This window comes from Scyliorhinus canicula, chromosome 3 (genome assembly GCF_902713615.1).
Source record: "Scyliorhinus canicula chromosome 3, sScyCan1.1, whole genome shotgun sequence".
Lineage (NCBI taxonomy): Eukaryota > Metazoa > Chordata > Chondrichthyes > Carcharhiniformes > Scyliorhinidae > Scyliorhinus > Scyliorhinus canicula.
The window spans coordinates 276,883,824-276,898,672 of record NC_052148.1 but is presented as its reverse complement, the minus strand read 5'-3'; the positions used below and the strand labels follow the sequence as shown (position 1 = coordinate 276,898,672).

The following is a 14,849-nucleotide window of genomic DNA, read 5'->3' as shown; positions in this document are numbered from 1 at the left end:
CCGTCCAGGATGGCCACTATCACTGCTCTCCCCATGCGGTCGGGTCTCTGCGCTCCGGGGTTTCCCCTTGTCCCGGGGGCACCCGCCATGGCCGTCCACTGTGTGTCCGCCACGCGGGTAGTCCCCTGCTCTCCGGGGGGCCCCTTTGCTCACAGACCGTACTGGGTGGGTGCTTGCAGCGGTTCCCTGTTTCGAGCCCTTGTTTGTGGCACTTTGTGGCCCTGGTCCTTTTCTGGCCTCTTTTGTCCCTTTGTCCCTGTGTTTCCCCTCCCTGGTCTCTCGCACCCCGAGTGCCCCCCCCCCCCCGCTCTCTCCCTTTCCCCCCCTCCCCTGTATACCCTCCTTTGCCCCTCCATCCCCTATTCCTGTCCCCATTTGCTCTCCCGACTTTGATGGGTGATCCCCCCCCTCCCCTGCCTGGCGCCTTCCCCCCTGTTGGGGGTACGCTGCGGCCCTGCTTTGTTGCGTTCCCCCGTCGCTAGCTTTCCTGCTAGCACAGTGGCTCCCCTCTCGGAGGTTGCTGTCCCGCTTCTCCTCTCCCTTCTCCAATACTCCCGTTCCCTCGTGCTGGGGCCTGGCCTCCCACCTGGAGCGGTCCCTTGGGCAGTGGGTTGTTTTTGTTCTGGTGTTCCTGCCGGGGGGGAGGGGGCTGGCTTTGCCTCGCCCCTCCCCCCCCCCCCCGTCAGCATGTCGTTTCTCCTTGCCATGGGCCCCTCGTCCCTACCTCCCATGGCGTTTTTTCCAGCCCGTGCTCCTCGACGAACCTATTCGCCTCAGCAGGGGCTGTAAAGAAATATTCCTTGTTTTGGTATGTGACCCAGAGTTTGCTGGGTACAGCATACCAAAACGCACTTTGCTCTTGTAGAGGGCTGCTTTCGCTCTGTTGAACTCAGCCCGTCTCTTAGTTATGTCCGCTCCAAGATCCTCGTAGACTCGGATGGCGTGCCCTTTCCATTTGCAGGCTCTATTTTCCTTGGCCCAGCGCAGGATTGTCTCCCTATCCCGGTACCGGTGCAGTTTGGCTATAACTGCTCTCGGTTGTTCCCCTTCCTTGGGCTTCGGGCGCAGTGACCGATGAGCTCTGTCCATTTCCGGTGGGGTGGGAAAGGTGTCCCCCCCCCACTAAGGAGCCCAGCAACGCAGCCACGAATGTTGTGGGGTTTCTGCCCTCGACCCCCTCTGGCAGGCCCACTATCTTAACATTTTGCCTTCGCGAGCTGTTTTCCTGGTCGTCTACCCTGCCCTTCAGGCTCCCCTGTGTTGCGCCCAGTCTCGCCACTTCCCTCTCCAGGGCCGTGACCCGGTCGCTCATGTCGGTCGCTGCTTTCTCCAGCTCTTTAATGGTTGCCTCATGGGTTGCCAGTTTCTCCCCTTGGGCATCCACTTTCTCCTCCAATCTGGTCAGAGCCTGCTGCACCCCTGACATGGCCCTGGCCACTGCTGTCTGTACTGCGGCCTCTCCGTCCGCTTTCAACTCTGCCTTGATTGCCTGCAGCTGCTCCCTCATCACCTCGGCCAAGGCTGCCTTCCAGTTCACGCCCCCCTCTAACCCCAGGGGAGAGGGTACCTGTCTGTCCAGCTCTTTTTGATGCGGCGATACATCCTTCCCGCAGCTTCGTGTGCTGATTCGTTCACCCGAGCTAACTTGCATGCCCCTGATTATTGATCCCTCCGCTAATGAGAAGAGTTCTTTCCTTTCCATCCCATTTATGCCCCTCATAATTTTATACACTTCAATCAGGTTTCCCCGTTGGCCTTCTCTGCTCCAAGGAAAACAACCCCAGCCTATCCAGTCTATCTTGAGGATAGCATGATAGAAGTATTCACGAATATTGCGTATATGGTTATAGCAATTTTAACTTTCATTTGGTGTTTGAATCAGATGCACAGAGGATGGTTGTCCGCACAAGAAATTCTTCCACACCCGTTACCTGATGCGAATGCGTTTAACACCTGACTGTTCAAAAATGCTGATATCAACATCATCTGGTTATCTTCTAATTCTTCACGACCTTGATTTAACCCAGTCGCTGGAGGTTTCCAATCATCGCAGTTTGAGAGGCAAACGTTCTGCTTCAAATACAGGTGAGAACATTGAAACTTGTATCAGTCCTAGTCATTTGTGTTTCGTTGGGGGAGGCACGGTGCCTCACAGCGCAGAGGACCCGGGTACAATCCCGGCCCCGGGTCACTGTCCGTGTGGAGTTTGCACATTCTCCCCTTTGGCCTCCATGTGCTCCATTCTGTGACGCTCAAGGTGGATGGTGCTTCCATGATGCTGCTTCTCCAGTTTGTGCGTACTCGGGCAAGCAATTCCCACGTGTGGGAGGCGATGTTTAGTTTATTTAGGGAGGCTTTTAGAGTGTCCTTGTAACGTTTCCTCTGCCCTTCCAGTGATAGCTTGCCTTTGCCGTTTGGGGAGTTTTGTGTTGGTCTTGCAGACAATGTGGCCCGCCCATCGCAGTGCCTCGATACTGGGGATATGGCCTGGGAGGGGATGCTCACGTTGGTCTGCCTATCCTGCCAGTGAATTTGTAGAATTTTGTAGAGGCAATGTTAGTGAGGTGTCTGCTGTACATTGCCCATGTTTCCAAAGCATACAGGAGGGCGGGGACCATGGCTGGTCTGTAGACCATGAGCTTGGTGCTGGATTTGAACACTGTTCCTCAAGAGTCCAGAGGCTGTGCTGGCACATTGTGGTGATGTTGGATTTCATAGTCGATGTCTGTTCATGCCAAGAGGCGGCTACGGAACATGGTCCACGTTGTGCAGGGGCTTACCGTGGATCTTTACGGTCAGGGGACAGCTCAATATCCCTGGATACAGAGATTTCAGGCAGGATAGAGGGGGAGATAAAAAAGGAGGGAGAGTAGCAGTAATGGTTCGGAATCATAGAATTTACAGTGCAGAAGGAGGCCATTTGGCCTATCAAGTCTGCACCAGCCCTTGGAAAGAGCACCTCGCTTAAGGCCACACCTCCACCCTATCCCCGTTACCCAGTAACCCCACTTAATCTTTTTGGACACTAAGGGCAATTTAGCGTGGCCAATCCACCTAACCTGCACTGTGGACTGTGGGAGGAAACCGGAGCACCTGGAGGAAACCCACGCAGACACGGGGAGAACGTGCAGACTCCGCACAGACAGTGACCCAAACCGGGTATCGAATCTGGGACCCTGGAGCTGTGAAGCAACTGTACTAACCACTGTGATGCCATGCTGCCATACTTGTGGGAAGGGATGATATACTAAACGGGTCAACAAATGAGGCTTTATGGGTTGAGCTTAAGAAATTTTTAAAAAACGGCAGTCAGACTACCGGGAATTTACTACAGACCCCCAAATAGTGAAAGGGAGACAGAAGATAAATTCGTAGGCAGATTTCTGCCTATGAGACAAGAGGGCAATAATAGTAGGAGACTTCAACTATCCTAATATCAACTAATTGGGATTTAAACAATATAAGGGGCATTGGGGGAGAACAATTAATGCAGTGTGTCCAGGAAAATCGTTTCAACCAATTAGCGACAAACCCAACGAGAGGAGATGCAATTTGAGACCTAGTCTTGGGAAACGAAGAAGGGCATGTAGGTGAAGTGACAGTTGCCGACCAAATTGGGGATAGTTCCCACAAGGACATTGGTCCCACCTTCACCAGAATCGGTCCCAGTGCCTCAAGGTTTTGAATCCCACCCAGCTGCACTATCTCTCCATCACAATTCAGTTAAATGGGGATCACAATTCAGTTAGATTCAGTATTACCATGCAAAAGGACAGATAACGCAGGAGTAAAAATTTTGAACTGAGAGAAGGCAAATTTTGCAGGAATGAGAAGGGCCTTGGCTGAGGTGGACTGGCCAGCACAGCTAGAGGATAAATCTGTGGAAAACCAGTGGGAAGCATTAAGAAGAGAGATCCTAAATGTACAAAGTAGACATGTATCCTCCAAAAATAAGAGTGGTTCCTCAGCCATTTCTTTGTTCCCTGTTATGAATTCCCCCGTTTCTGACTGTAAGGGGCCTACATTTGATTTTATTAATCTTTTTCTCTTTACATACTATAGAAACTTTTACAGTCAGTTTTTATGTTCCCCACTAGTTTACTTTCAAATTGTATTTTCCCCTCTTAATCAATCTCATGGTCTGCCTTTGCTGAATTTTAAACTGCTCCCAATCCTCAGTCAGGTCTATTGCCTCTTCTTTGTTTGCCGCCTCTTTGAATCTAGTACATGGTTTGACCAGTTTCCTTTCCACTCTTGAGCCAAATAGGAATAAACAAGTTTTGATCCGTTCCTTGAATGCCTGCCATTGCCTGTCCACTTTCAGTAATGTTTCCCAGTCCGTCGTTGCCAGCTCATGCCTCATACCACCATAGTATTCTTTGTTTAGATTCAGGACCCTCGTCTCAGAATCAACTACCTCACTATCCACCTTGATAAAGAATTGTACCATATTGTGGTCACTCATAGAACAAAGAATAAGTAACATTACAGCACAGGAACAGATCTTTTGGCCCACTAAGCCTGCGCCAATCCAGATTCCTTATTTAGACCTACTACTTATTGCCCAAACAATCTGCATCTCTCCATTCCCTGCCCGTTCACGAGTCTTAAACGTTGCTATTGTGCTCACCTCCACCACCTCCACTGGCAACGCATTCCAGGCACCCACCACCCTCTGAGTGGGCAGCATGTAAGCATAGTGGTTAGCACAGTTGCTTTACAGATCCAGGGTCCCAGGTTTGATTCCCGGCTTGGGTCACTGTCTCTGTGGAGTCTGCACGTCCTCCCCGTGGGTGTGGGTTTCCTCCAGGTGCTCCGGTTTCCTCCCGCAATCGAAAGATGTGCAGGTTAGGTGGGTGGCCATTCTAAATTGCCCTTAGTGTCCAAAAAGGTTAGGTTACAGGGATAAAGGGTGGAGGCCTGGGGCTTAAGTAGGGTGCTCTTTCCAAGGGCCGGTGCAAACTCAATGGGCTGTATGACCTCCTTCTGCAGTGTAAATTCTGCAGTGTAAATTCTATGATAATCTATGAGTGAAAAACGTTCCCCGCACATCTACCCAAGGTTCTTTCACAACTAGTTTGTCAACTAATCATTTCTCATTGCACAACCCCCAGTCCAAGATGGCCTGTTCTCTTGTTGGCCCTCAACATACTGATCCAGAAAACCATCCCGTACACACTCTGGAAATTTCTCCTCTATTGTACTGTGACTAATTTGACTCACCCAATCTATATGCAGATTAAAGTCACCCATAATCTCAGATGTTCCTTTATCACATGCAGCTCTGATTTCCTGTCTAATGCTATTCCCAACATTACCACTGCAGTTGATGGTCTGTATACCACCCCTACGAATGTTTTTTGCCCCTTGATGTTTCTTAATTTCACCAAGGCAGATTCCATATCGGCTGTGCTAATGGCTTCCCTCAATATTGTATCAATATTTTCTTTAATCAACAATGTAACTCCATCACCGTTTCCTTTTTGTCAGTCCTTCCTAAAAAACTGAACAGCCCTCAATATTTACTTCCCATCCTATTGTCAATCCACATGCAGAAGCCACCAAATATCCGTCTTTTTTACATTCTCTCATTATTCCTGATTGATTCTCCTTTCGATGGTATGGCTACTGTTAGGGGGCCTGTAGACTACTGCCACCAGTTTCTTCACCCCTTTGCTCCAACCATATGGATTCTACGTCTTCCAATCCAAGATGATTTCTTGTTACCACATTTATCCATCTTGTACTAATAAAGCTACCCCGCCATCCTTTCATTCCTGCCTGTCCTTCCGCAAAGTCACATAGCCCTGAATATTTACTTCCCATTTTGATCTCCCTGTAACCACATCTTTGTTATGGCTGAGATCATACCCATTAACCACAATTTGTGCAGTTAATTCATTTATTTTGTGCCGAGTACAACATGCAACTAAGTAAAAAGAGATTAATACTGCCTTTTTAACCATCTCTACCCCCACCTTGTTGCTGCTGTTTTTTGTATGTTTGTACACATTCCTTGTCACATTCTGGGTATCGTTAAAGCCCTCTCTACTTCCCTCGTTATGCGGTTTGCAAGAATACTGGTCCCAGCACAGTTCAGATGTCGGCTGACCCAGTGGTACAGCCCCCACTTTGCTGAGTACAGATGCCAGTACCCATGAACCGAAACCACTTCTCCCACACCAGTCTTTGAGCCACAAATTCATCTCTATAATTGTGCCTTATGCCACTTTGCATGTGGCTCAGGTAATAATCCAGAGATAATAACCTTGGAGGTTCAGTTGTGCAGTACTTCATTCCTCATTCTACCAATGTTGTTACTTAAATGGGCCATGGCAACTGGATCCTCCCCCTCCTACTGCAATTTCCTCCAGCCCAGAGTAGATTTCCTGGGCCCTGGCACTGGGCAGGCAACACAGCTGTCTGGAATCTTGCTCTTTGCTGCAGTGGACAGTGCCAACCCCCTCACTATATTGTCCTCTACTACCACTACATTCTTACGTCCTCCCCCTCTTAAATAATGCCCAGTGCCACGGAGCCATTACTAGTACCAGCCTCCCCGGACAGGCGCTGGAATGTGGCGACTAGGGGCTTTTCACAGTAACTTCATTGAAGCCTATTCGTGACAAGCGATTTTCATTTCATAGTCAACTCTGTAACCCTGCATCCCCCGGGTCATCTGCCCCCTGGGTCATCTGCCCCCTGGGTCCCCCCTTACATGCCTCAGGTGCAGTCACGTCCCCTGTCCTTGATCATTTCCAAATCAGACCACCCTATCCTAAGGGGTGTGACTGCCTCCTGAAACAAATGACCAGATCTCTCTCGGCCTCCCTGAAGTGCCGCAGTGTCGGCACCTCAGCCTCCCTGATGTGTCTCAGTGTCCGTAGCTCAGCCTCCCTGATGTGTTGCAGTGTCTGCAGCTCAGCCTCCCTGATGTGTCTGTGTCTGCAGCTCAGCCTCCCTGATGTGTCTGCAGCCCAGCCTCCCTGATGTGTTGCAGTGTCGGCAGCCCAGCCTCCCTGATGTGTTGCAGTGTCGGCAGCCCAGCCTCCCTGATGTGTCTGTGTCCGCAGCTCCCCCTCCCTGATGTGTCTCAGTGTCTGCAGTTCAGTCTCCCTGATGTGTCTCAGTGTCCGCAGTTCAGTCTCCCTGATGTGTCTCAGTGTCCGCAGCTCAGCCTCCCTGATGTGTCTCAGTGTCCGCAGTTCAGTCTCCCTGATGTGTCTCCGTATCCGCAGCCTCCCTGATGTGTCTGTGTCCGCAGCTCAGCCTCCCTGATGTGTCTCAGTGTCCGCAGCTCAGTCTCCCTGATGTGTCTGTGTCCGCAGCTCAGCCTCCCTGATGTGTCTCAGTGTCCGCAGCTCCCCCTCCCTGATGTGTCTCAGTGTCCGCAGCTCAGCCTCCCTGATGTGTTGCAGTGTCCGCAGCCTCCCTGATGTGTCGCAGTGTCCGCAGCTCAGCCTCCCTGATGTGTCTGTGTCTGCAGCTCAGCCTCCCTGATGTGTTGCAGTGTCCGCAGCCTCCCTGATGTGTCGCAGTGTCCGCAGCTCAGCCTCCCTGATGTGTCTGTGTCTGCAGCTCAGCCTCCCTGATGTGTCTGTGTCCGCAGCTCCCCCTCCCTGATGTGTTGCAGTGTCTGCAGCTCAGCCTCCCTGATGTGTCTGTGTCTGCAGCTCCCCCTCCCTGATGTGTCTGCAGCTCCCCCTCCCTGATGTGTTGCAGTGTCTGCAGCTCCCCCTCCCTGATGTGTTGCAGTGTCTGCAGCTCCCCCTCCCTGATGTGTCTGCAGCTCAGCCTCCCTGATGTGTTGCAGTGTCGGCAGCCCAGCCTCCCTGATGTGTTGCAGTGTCTGCAGCTCAGCCTCCCTGATGTGTCTGCAGCTCAGCCTCCTGCTCTGTGACTCTGAACCGAAGTTTTTAAAGTCGCAAACACTGCAGAAATGTTTGTCGTGGATCACAATTTTATAACCAAAATCTGACCCAACGTCACCAGGCTTTAGTTTTGGAATTATTTATGGGATGTGGGTATGGTGGACTGGGCTGGCATTTACTGCCCATTCCTATTTACCTTTGAAATCACCACCACTGTGAACTGTTGCAGCCTATATGGTGTAGATACACCCACCGTGCTGTTAGGAAGGAAGTTCGATTCAATTCCAACAATTTTTGTTATGGGACAATTCGGTCACTGCCAGAAGAGACCCAGGAACAGGTTTCAAAAGTTTTATTCTGATGTCCGAAGCAGAGAAGCCTTAGGCAATCCAAGACTGACTCTGAAGATTTACATCAGAGTCACCTTTTTATACACAGTTAGTAAAGTATACGTACTATTCACCTTACTTGCAATCGTGTGTGAATCATATGTCTGAAACTCAATTATTGTTTCCCATGAGTATATGCATTGGGCATTGTGCTCACAAATGGAGGCCCCTATCTTGCAAGACCTGATCTTGTGCTCCAGTATGCAACAGTTTGCTTCTTTCATTTCTTGGCTACAGTAAGAAGTCTTACAGCACCAGGTTGAAGTCCAACATGTTTGTTTCAAACACTAGCTTTCGGAGCACTGCTCCTTCCTCAGGTGAAGGGGACAGTGATATAGTCCAAGTCAGGATGGTAGTTTGGAGAGGAACTTAAAAGTGGTGGTGTTTCCATACATCTCCTGCCCTTGGAGCCTTGGTGAGTTGCAGCAGTTCATCTTGTTGCTATTGATCTTTATCATAATCTTTCTTAGTGTCACAAGGAGGCTTACACTACAATGACGTTACTGTGAAAATCCCCTTGTCGCCACACTCTGGCGCCTGTTCCGGTACACAGAGGGGGAATTTAGAATGTCCAATTTGCCTAACAGCATGTCTTTCGGGACTTGTGGGAGGAAACCAGAGCGCCCGCAGGAAACCCACGCAGACACAAGGAGAACGTGGAGACTCTGCACAGACGGTGACCCAAGCCGGGAATCGAACCTGGGACCCTGGCGCTGTGAAGCAGCAGTGCTAACCACTGTGCTACGTGTAGATGGGGTGCCAATCAAGTGGGGTTGCCTTGTCCTGAATGTTTTTTTAAGACTTTCCATGATGGGGATGTGCTGAGTGAACACACAAAGGTTCGTTTCCTCCTGAAAACTTGAAATTAGGCGCTATAAACAAAATAGCCCGCTAAAACTGGGAGAAAAACCCCTGCCCCCTCCAACACCATCTGGACATGCCATGCGGCAGCAGCTCCAGGGGCAGAAAAGAAGGCAAAGGCAGCAAAAGACACGAGAACGACCGAGGCGATGGTCAACACGTGGGACGGTGAGATCCCGGCCACACCAAACGGGAAGGACTGAGGCGATGGCCAGCGTGCGGGGCGGCGAGATCCCGGCCACACCAAACGGGAAGGACCGAGGCGATGGCCAGCGTGCGGGGCGGCGAGGTCCCGGCCACACCAAACGGGAAGGACTGAGGCGATGGCCAGCGTGGCGGGGCGGCGGGGTTCCGGCCACACCAAACGGGAAGGACTGAGGCGATGGCCAGCGTGCGGGGCAGCGAGATCCCGGCCACACCAACGGGAAGGACCGAGGCGATGGCCAGCGTGCGGGGCGGCGAGATCCCGGCCACGCCAAACGGGAAACACCGAGGCGGTAGTCAGCACGCGGGGCGGTGAGATCCCGGCCACACCAAACGGGAAGGACTGAGGCGATGGCCAGCGTGCGGGGCAGCGAGATCCCGGCCACGCCAAACGGGAACACCGAGGCGGGGTAGTCAGCACGCGGGGCGGTGAGATCCCGGCCACACCAAACGGGAAGGACTTGGGCGATGGCCAGCACGCGGGGCGGTGAGGTCCCGGCCACACCAAACGGGAAACACCGAGGCGATGGCCAGCGTGCGGGGCGGACGAGGTCCCGGCCACACCAACGGGAAGGACCGAGGCGATGGCCAGCACGTGGGGCGGCGAGGGTCCCGGCCACACCAAACGGGAAACACCGAGGCGATGGCCAGCACGTGGGGCGGCGATGGTCCCGGGCCACACCAAACGGGAAGGACCCGAGGCGATGGCCAGCACGTGTGGGCGGCGAGGTCCCGGCCACACCAAACGGGAAGGACTGAGGCGATGGCCAGCACGTGGGGTCGGGCGAGGTCCCGGCCACACCAAACGGGAAGACTGAGGCGGTAGTCAGCACGCGGGGCGGCGATATCCCGGCCACACAGAAAGGGATGGACCGAGTGATGTACTCCCCGTGTCTATGTGGGATTCCTCTGGGTGCTCCGGTTTCCACCCACAAGTCCAGAAAGATGTGCTGGGGAGCAGGTGGGAAGGTGGATTTGAGACCAGGAAGAAATCAGCCATGATCTGATTGACTGAAAGAGCAGGCTCGAAGGGCTAAATTGCCGATCTCTGCTTCTGATTCCTATATCCCTATCTTGTTTAATATTTCGAATGTACTTGACAATGCGTGCTCATTAAATCAAAGATCAACTGCCCTCTCTATTTAATAGCGATACCAATCTAAATGGAAAACTCTTTAGCCTCTGTTGCCTCCACAGAACATAGAACACTACAGCGCAGAACGGGCCCTTCGGCCTTCGATGTTGCGCCGACCTGTGAAACCATCTGAAGCCTATCTGACCTACACTATTCCATTTTCATCCATATGTCTATCCAGTGACCACTTAAATGCCCTTAAAGTGGCGAGTCTACTACTATTGCAGGCAGGGCGTTCCACACCCCTACTACTCTCTGAGTAAAGAAACTGCCTCTGACATCTGTCCTATATCTATCACCCCTCAATTTAAAGCTATGTCCCCTCGTGTTGGTCATCACCATCCGAGGAAAAAGACTCTCACTGTCCACCCTATCTAACCCTCTGACTATCTTATATGTCTCTATTAAGTCACCTCTCAGCCTTCTCCTCTCTAACGAAAACAACCTCAATTCCCTGAGCCTTTCCCTCGTAAGACCTTCCCTCCATACCAGGCAACACCTAGTAAATCTCCTCTGAACCCTTTCCAAAGCTTCACATCTTCCTATAATGTGGTGACCAGAACTGCACGCAGTACTCCAGGTGCGGCCGCACCAGAGTTATGTACAGCTGCAGCATGACCTTGTGATTCCGAAACTCAATCCCCCTGCTTATAAAGGCTAGCACACCATATGCCTTCTTAACAGCCCTATTAACCTGGGTGGCAACTTTCAGGGATTTATGTATCTGGATGCCGAGATCTCTCTGTTCATCTACACTACCAAGAATCTTGCCATTAGCCCAGTACTCTGCATTCCTGTTACTCCTTCCAAAGTGAACCACCTCACACTTTTCCGCATTAAACTCCATCTGCCACCTCTCAGCCCAGCTCTGCAGCTTATCTATGTCCCTCTGTATCCTATAACATCCTTCAGCACTATCCACAACTCCACCGACCTTCATGTCATCTGCAAATTTACTCATCCATCCTTCTAGACCTTCTTCCAGGTCATTTATAAAAATGACAAACAGCAGTGGCCCCAAAACAGATCCTTGCGGTACACCACTAGTAACTGAACTCCAGGATGAACATTTGCCATCAAAAACCTCCCTCTGTCTTCTTTCAGCTAGCCAATTACTGATCCAAACCGCTAAATCACCTTCAATTCCATACTTCCTTATTTTCTGCAATAGCCTACCGTGGGGAACCTTATCAAACGCCTTACTGAAATCCATATACACCACATCAACAGCTTTACCCTGATCCACCTGTTTGGTCACCTTCTCAAAAAACTCAATAAGGTTTGTGAGACATGACCTACCCTTCACAAAACCGTGTTGAGTATTGCTAATCAACTTGTTCTTTTCAAGATGATTATAAACCCTATCTCTTATAACCTTTTCCAACATTTTACCCACAACCGAAGTAAGGCTCACAGGTCTATAATTACCAGGGTTGTCTCTACTCCCCTTCTTAAACAAGGGGACAACATTTGCTATCCTCCATTCTTCCGGCACTATTCCTGTCGACAAAGACGACATAAAGATCAAGGACAAAGGCTCTGCAATCTCCTCCCTGGCTTCCCAGAGAATCCTAGGATAAATCCCATCTGGCCCAGGGGACTTATCTATTTTGACATTTTCCAAAATTGCTAACACCTCCTCCTTTTGAACCTCAATTCCAACAAGCCTGGTCGACTGAACCTGAGTGTTCTCCTCGACAACATTGTCTTTCTCCAGTGTAAACACTGACGAAAAATATCCATTTAATGCTTCCCCTATCTCCTCTGATTCCACACACAACTTTCCACTACTATCCTTGATTGGCCCTAATCTTACTCTAGTCATTCTTTTGTTCCTGATATACCTATAGAAAGCCTTAGGGTTTTCCTTGATCCTATCCGCCAACGACTTTTCGTGTCCTCTCCTCGCTCTTCTTAACTCTCCCTTTAGGTCCTTCCTGGCTAACTTGTAACTCTCAAGTGCCCTAACTGAGCCTTCATGTCTCATCCTAACATAAGCCTTCTTCTTCCTCTTGACAAGTGCTTCAACTTCCTTAGTAAACCACGGTTCCCTTGCTCGACAACTTCCTCCCTCCCTGACAGGTACATACTTATCAAGGACACGCAGTAGCTGTTCCTTGAAAAAGCTCCACATTTCGATTGTACCCATCCCCTGCAGTTTCCTTCCCCATCCTATACATCCTAAATCTTGCCGAATAGCATCATAATTGCCTTTCCCCCAGCTATAATTCTTGCCTTGCGGTATATACCTATCCCTGCCCATTGCTAAAGTAAACATAACCGAGTTGTGATCACTATCACCAAAGTGCTCACCTACATCTAAATCTAACACCTGGCCGGGTTCATTACCCAGTACCAAATCCATGTGGCCTCGCCCCTTGTTGGCCTGTCTACATACTGTGTCAGAAAACCCTCCTGCACACACTGCACAAAAAACTGACCCATCTATAGTACTCGAACTATAGTATTTCCAGTCAATATTTGGAAAGTTAAAGTCCCCCATAACAACTACCCTGTTACTCTCGCTCCTGTCAAGAATCATCTTTGCAAACCTTTCCTCTACATCTCTGGAACTATTCGGAGGTCTATAGACAACTCCCAACAGGGTGACCTCTCCTCTACTGTTCCTAACCTCGGCCCATACTGCCTCAGTAGACGAGTCCTCAAGTGTCCTTTCTACCGCCGTAATACTTTCCATGCCAAAGCTAAACTGACCAGCATAGACAGAAATCATCTGCAGTTTGCAGATGACCGCAGTATTTTTGCCTACTCGCCAACAGCTTTGCTAACCACTCTCTTCAATTCTTCATTTTCTTTAAAAATAAATTTCAATTAAGGGGCAATTTATCGTGGCCAATCCACCTCCACATCTTTTGGGTTGTGGGGGTGAGACCCACGCAAATACGGGGAGAATGAGAGAACTCCACACAGATAGTGACCTGGGGCTGGGATCGAACCCGGGTCCTCGGCACCACGAGGTAGCAGTGCTAACCACTGTTCCGCCCTGGATCGCTTCAATTGTGCATGCAGGAGACTCTGACTGTCCTTCAATGTTGCCAGAAGGAAACTTGGACCAATTCTCAGCCGGTCAGCCAAATGTTCCACCTCCCTATATACTGGACAGACCCTGGAATATGTGAACACTTCACATACTTCAGCAGCCAGCACTCAAAGGGCACAATTGATGTGAAGATCCAACACCGTATTAGCTGCGCCAGCTCAGCCTTCTACAAATTATGGCAATGAGTATTTGACAACAAGTCTTCCAAGTCAACAAAATTCCTTGTTTTTAAAAAAAAATCTTTATTCAGGACAGTTTCCATTTTGCAATATACGTAACACTCACTCAACATTAGACAATTTTCATAACAAACAAACAACCCACCCCATCCCACATTGTGTTCCCCATTTTCTGTTTACAAACAACCTCCCCTCTATTTGCTGATGCCTACCAATCCTTGAAGAAGGAGATAAACAGCCTCTGTCCCCCCCCCCCCTATTAGTTACTTGATTTTCTCCAGATGCAGAAATTCTGACAGCCCCCCCCCCCCCCACCCAATGCCATCGCCCTTGATGGCTCCGGAGCACACCACCCTAGCAAAATCCTCCAGGCTATCAGGGAGGCAAAGGCCAATACATCAGTCTCTCTCTACGCCTGCACTCCTGGCTCACTCGGCACCCCAAATACCGCCGCCTACGAGTTCGGAGCCACCCTCGCCCCGGAAATCTCTTGACACTGTCTCAAGAAATGATTCCCAGAACTCCCTCAACTTGGGACAGGACCCGAACAGGTGTGTGGGGTTCGCCGGCCCACTCGCATCTATCCATCGCATCCGGGAAAAAATCCACTCATCACGACTTGGTCATGTGTGCTCTGGCACTACTTTAACCTGCACCAGTCTCAGTCTCGCACATAGAGGTCGGGTTTATCCTATGTAAGGCATCACTCCACACCTCCCCTTCAAATGCACCACCCAGCTGCTCGTCCCACTTCCTCTTCATCTCCCCCAGGGAAACCTTCTCCCACTCCACCAATTGCCCATAGATATCTGAAATCCTCTCCTTCCCTATCTCATCCTCGGACACTATCCTGTCCATCAACTTGTGCAACAATGCCCAGTCATGAGCCACCAACACTCCGCGTTACCCAAAGCTCGACCCAGCCAGCCGAAATGGCAGTTTCGCAAAATTCCATGTTGTTACCACAGTCCTAGTTAAGTTAATTTTTTGCTCGGCGAGTAACGAGCTTAATCAAGATGGATATCATGGCAGGAGACCTCAGGCCCGTGAAAGCTCCTCCTGCATGATGTGGGAAATAAGGGGCACTGCCGGGGGGGGGGGGGGGTTTATGTTGTGGGTGGGGTGGGTGATGTGTGTGGGGGTAGGTGT

At 50.6% G+C, this 14,849-nt stretch overlaps 1 protein-coding gene across 1 annotated transcript in view; it reads left to right on the top strand.

Moving 5' to 3' along the window:
* Positions 1-14,849, top strand: part of wdr32 (WD repeat domain 32) — a 105,284-nt gene that overhangs the window by 54,646 nt on the left and 35,789 nt on the right. Inside the window, 1 exon segment of the mRNA XM_038792912.1 lies at positions 1,883-2,085. Within this exon segment, the coding sequence (XP_038648840.1) occupies positions 1,883-2,085 (203 nt within the window).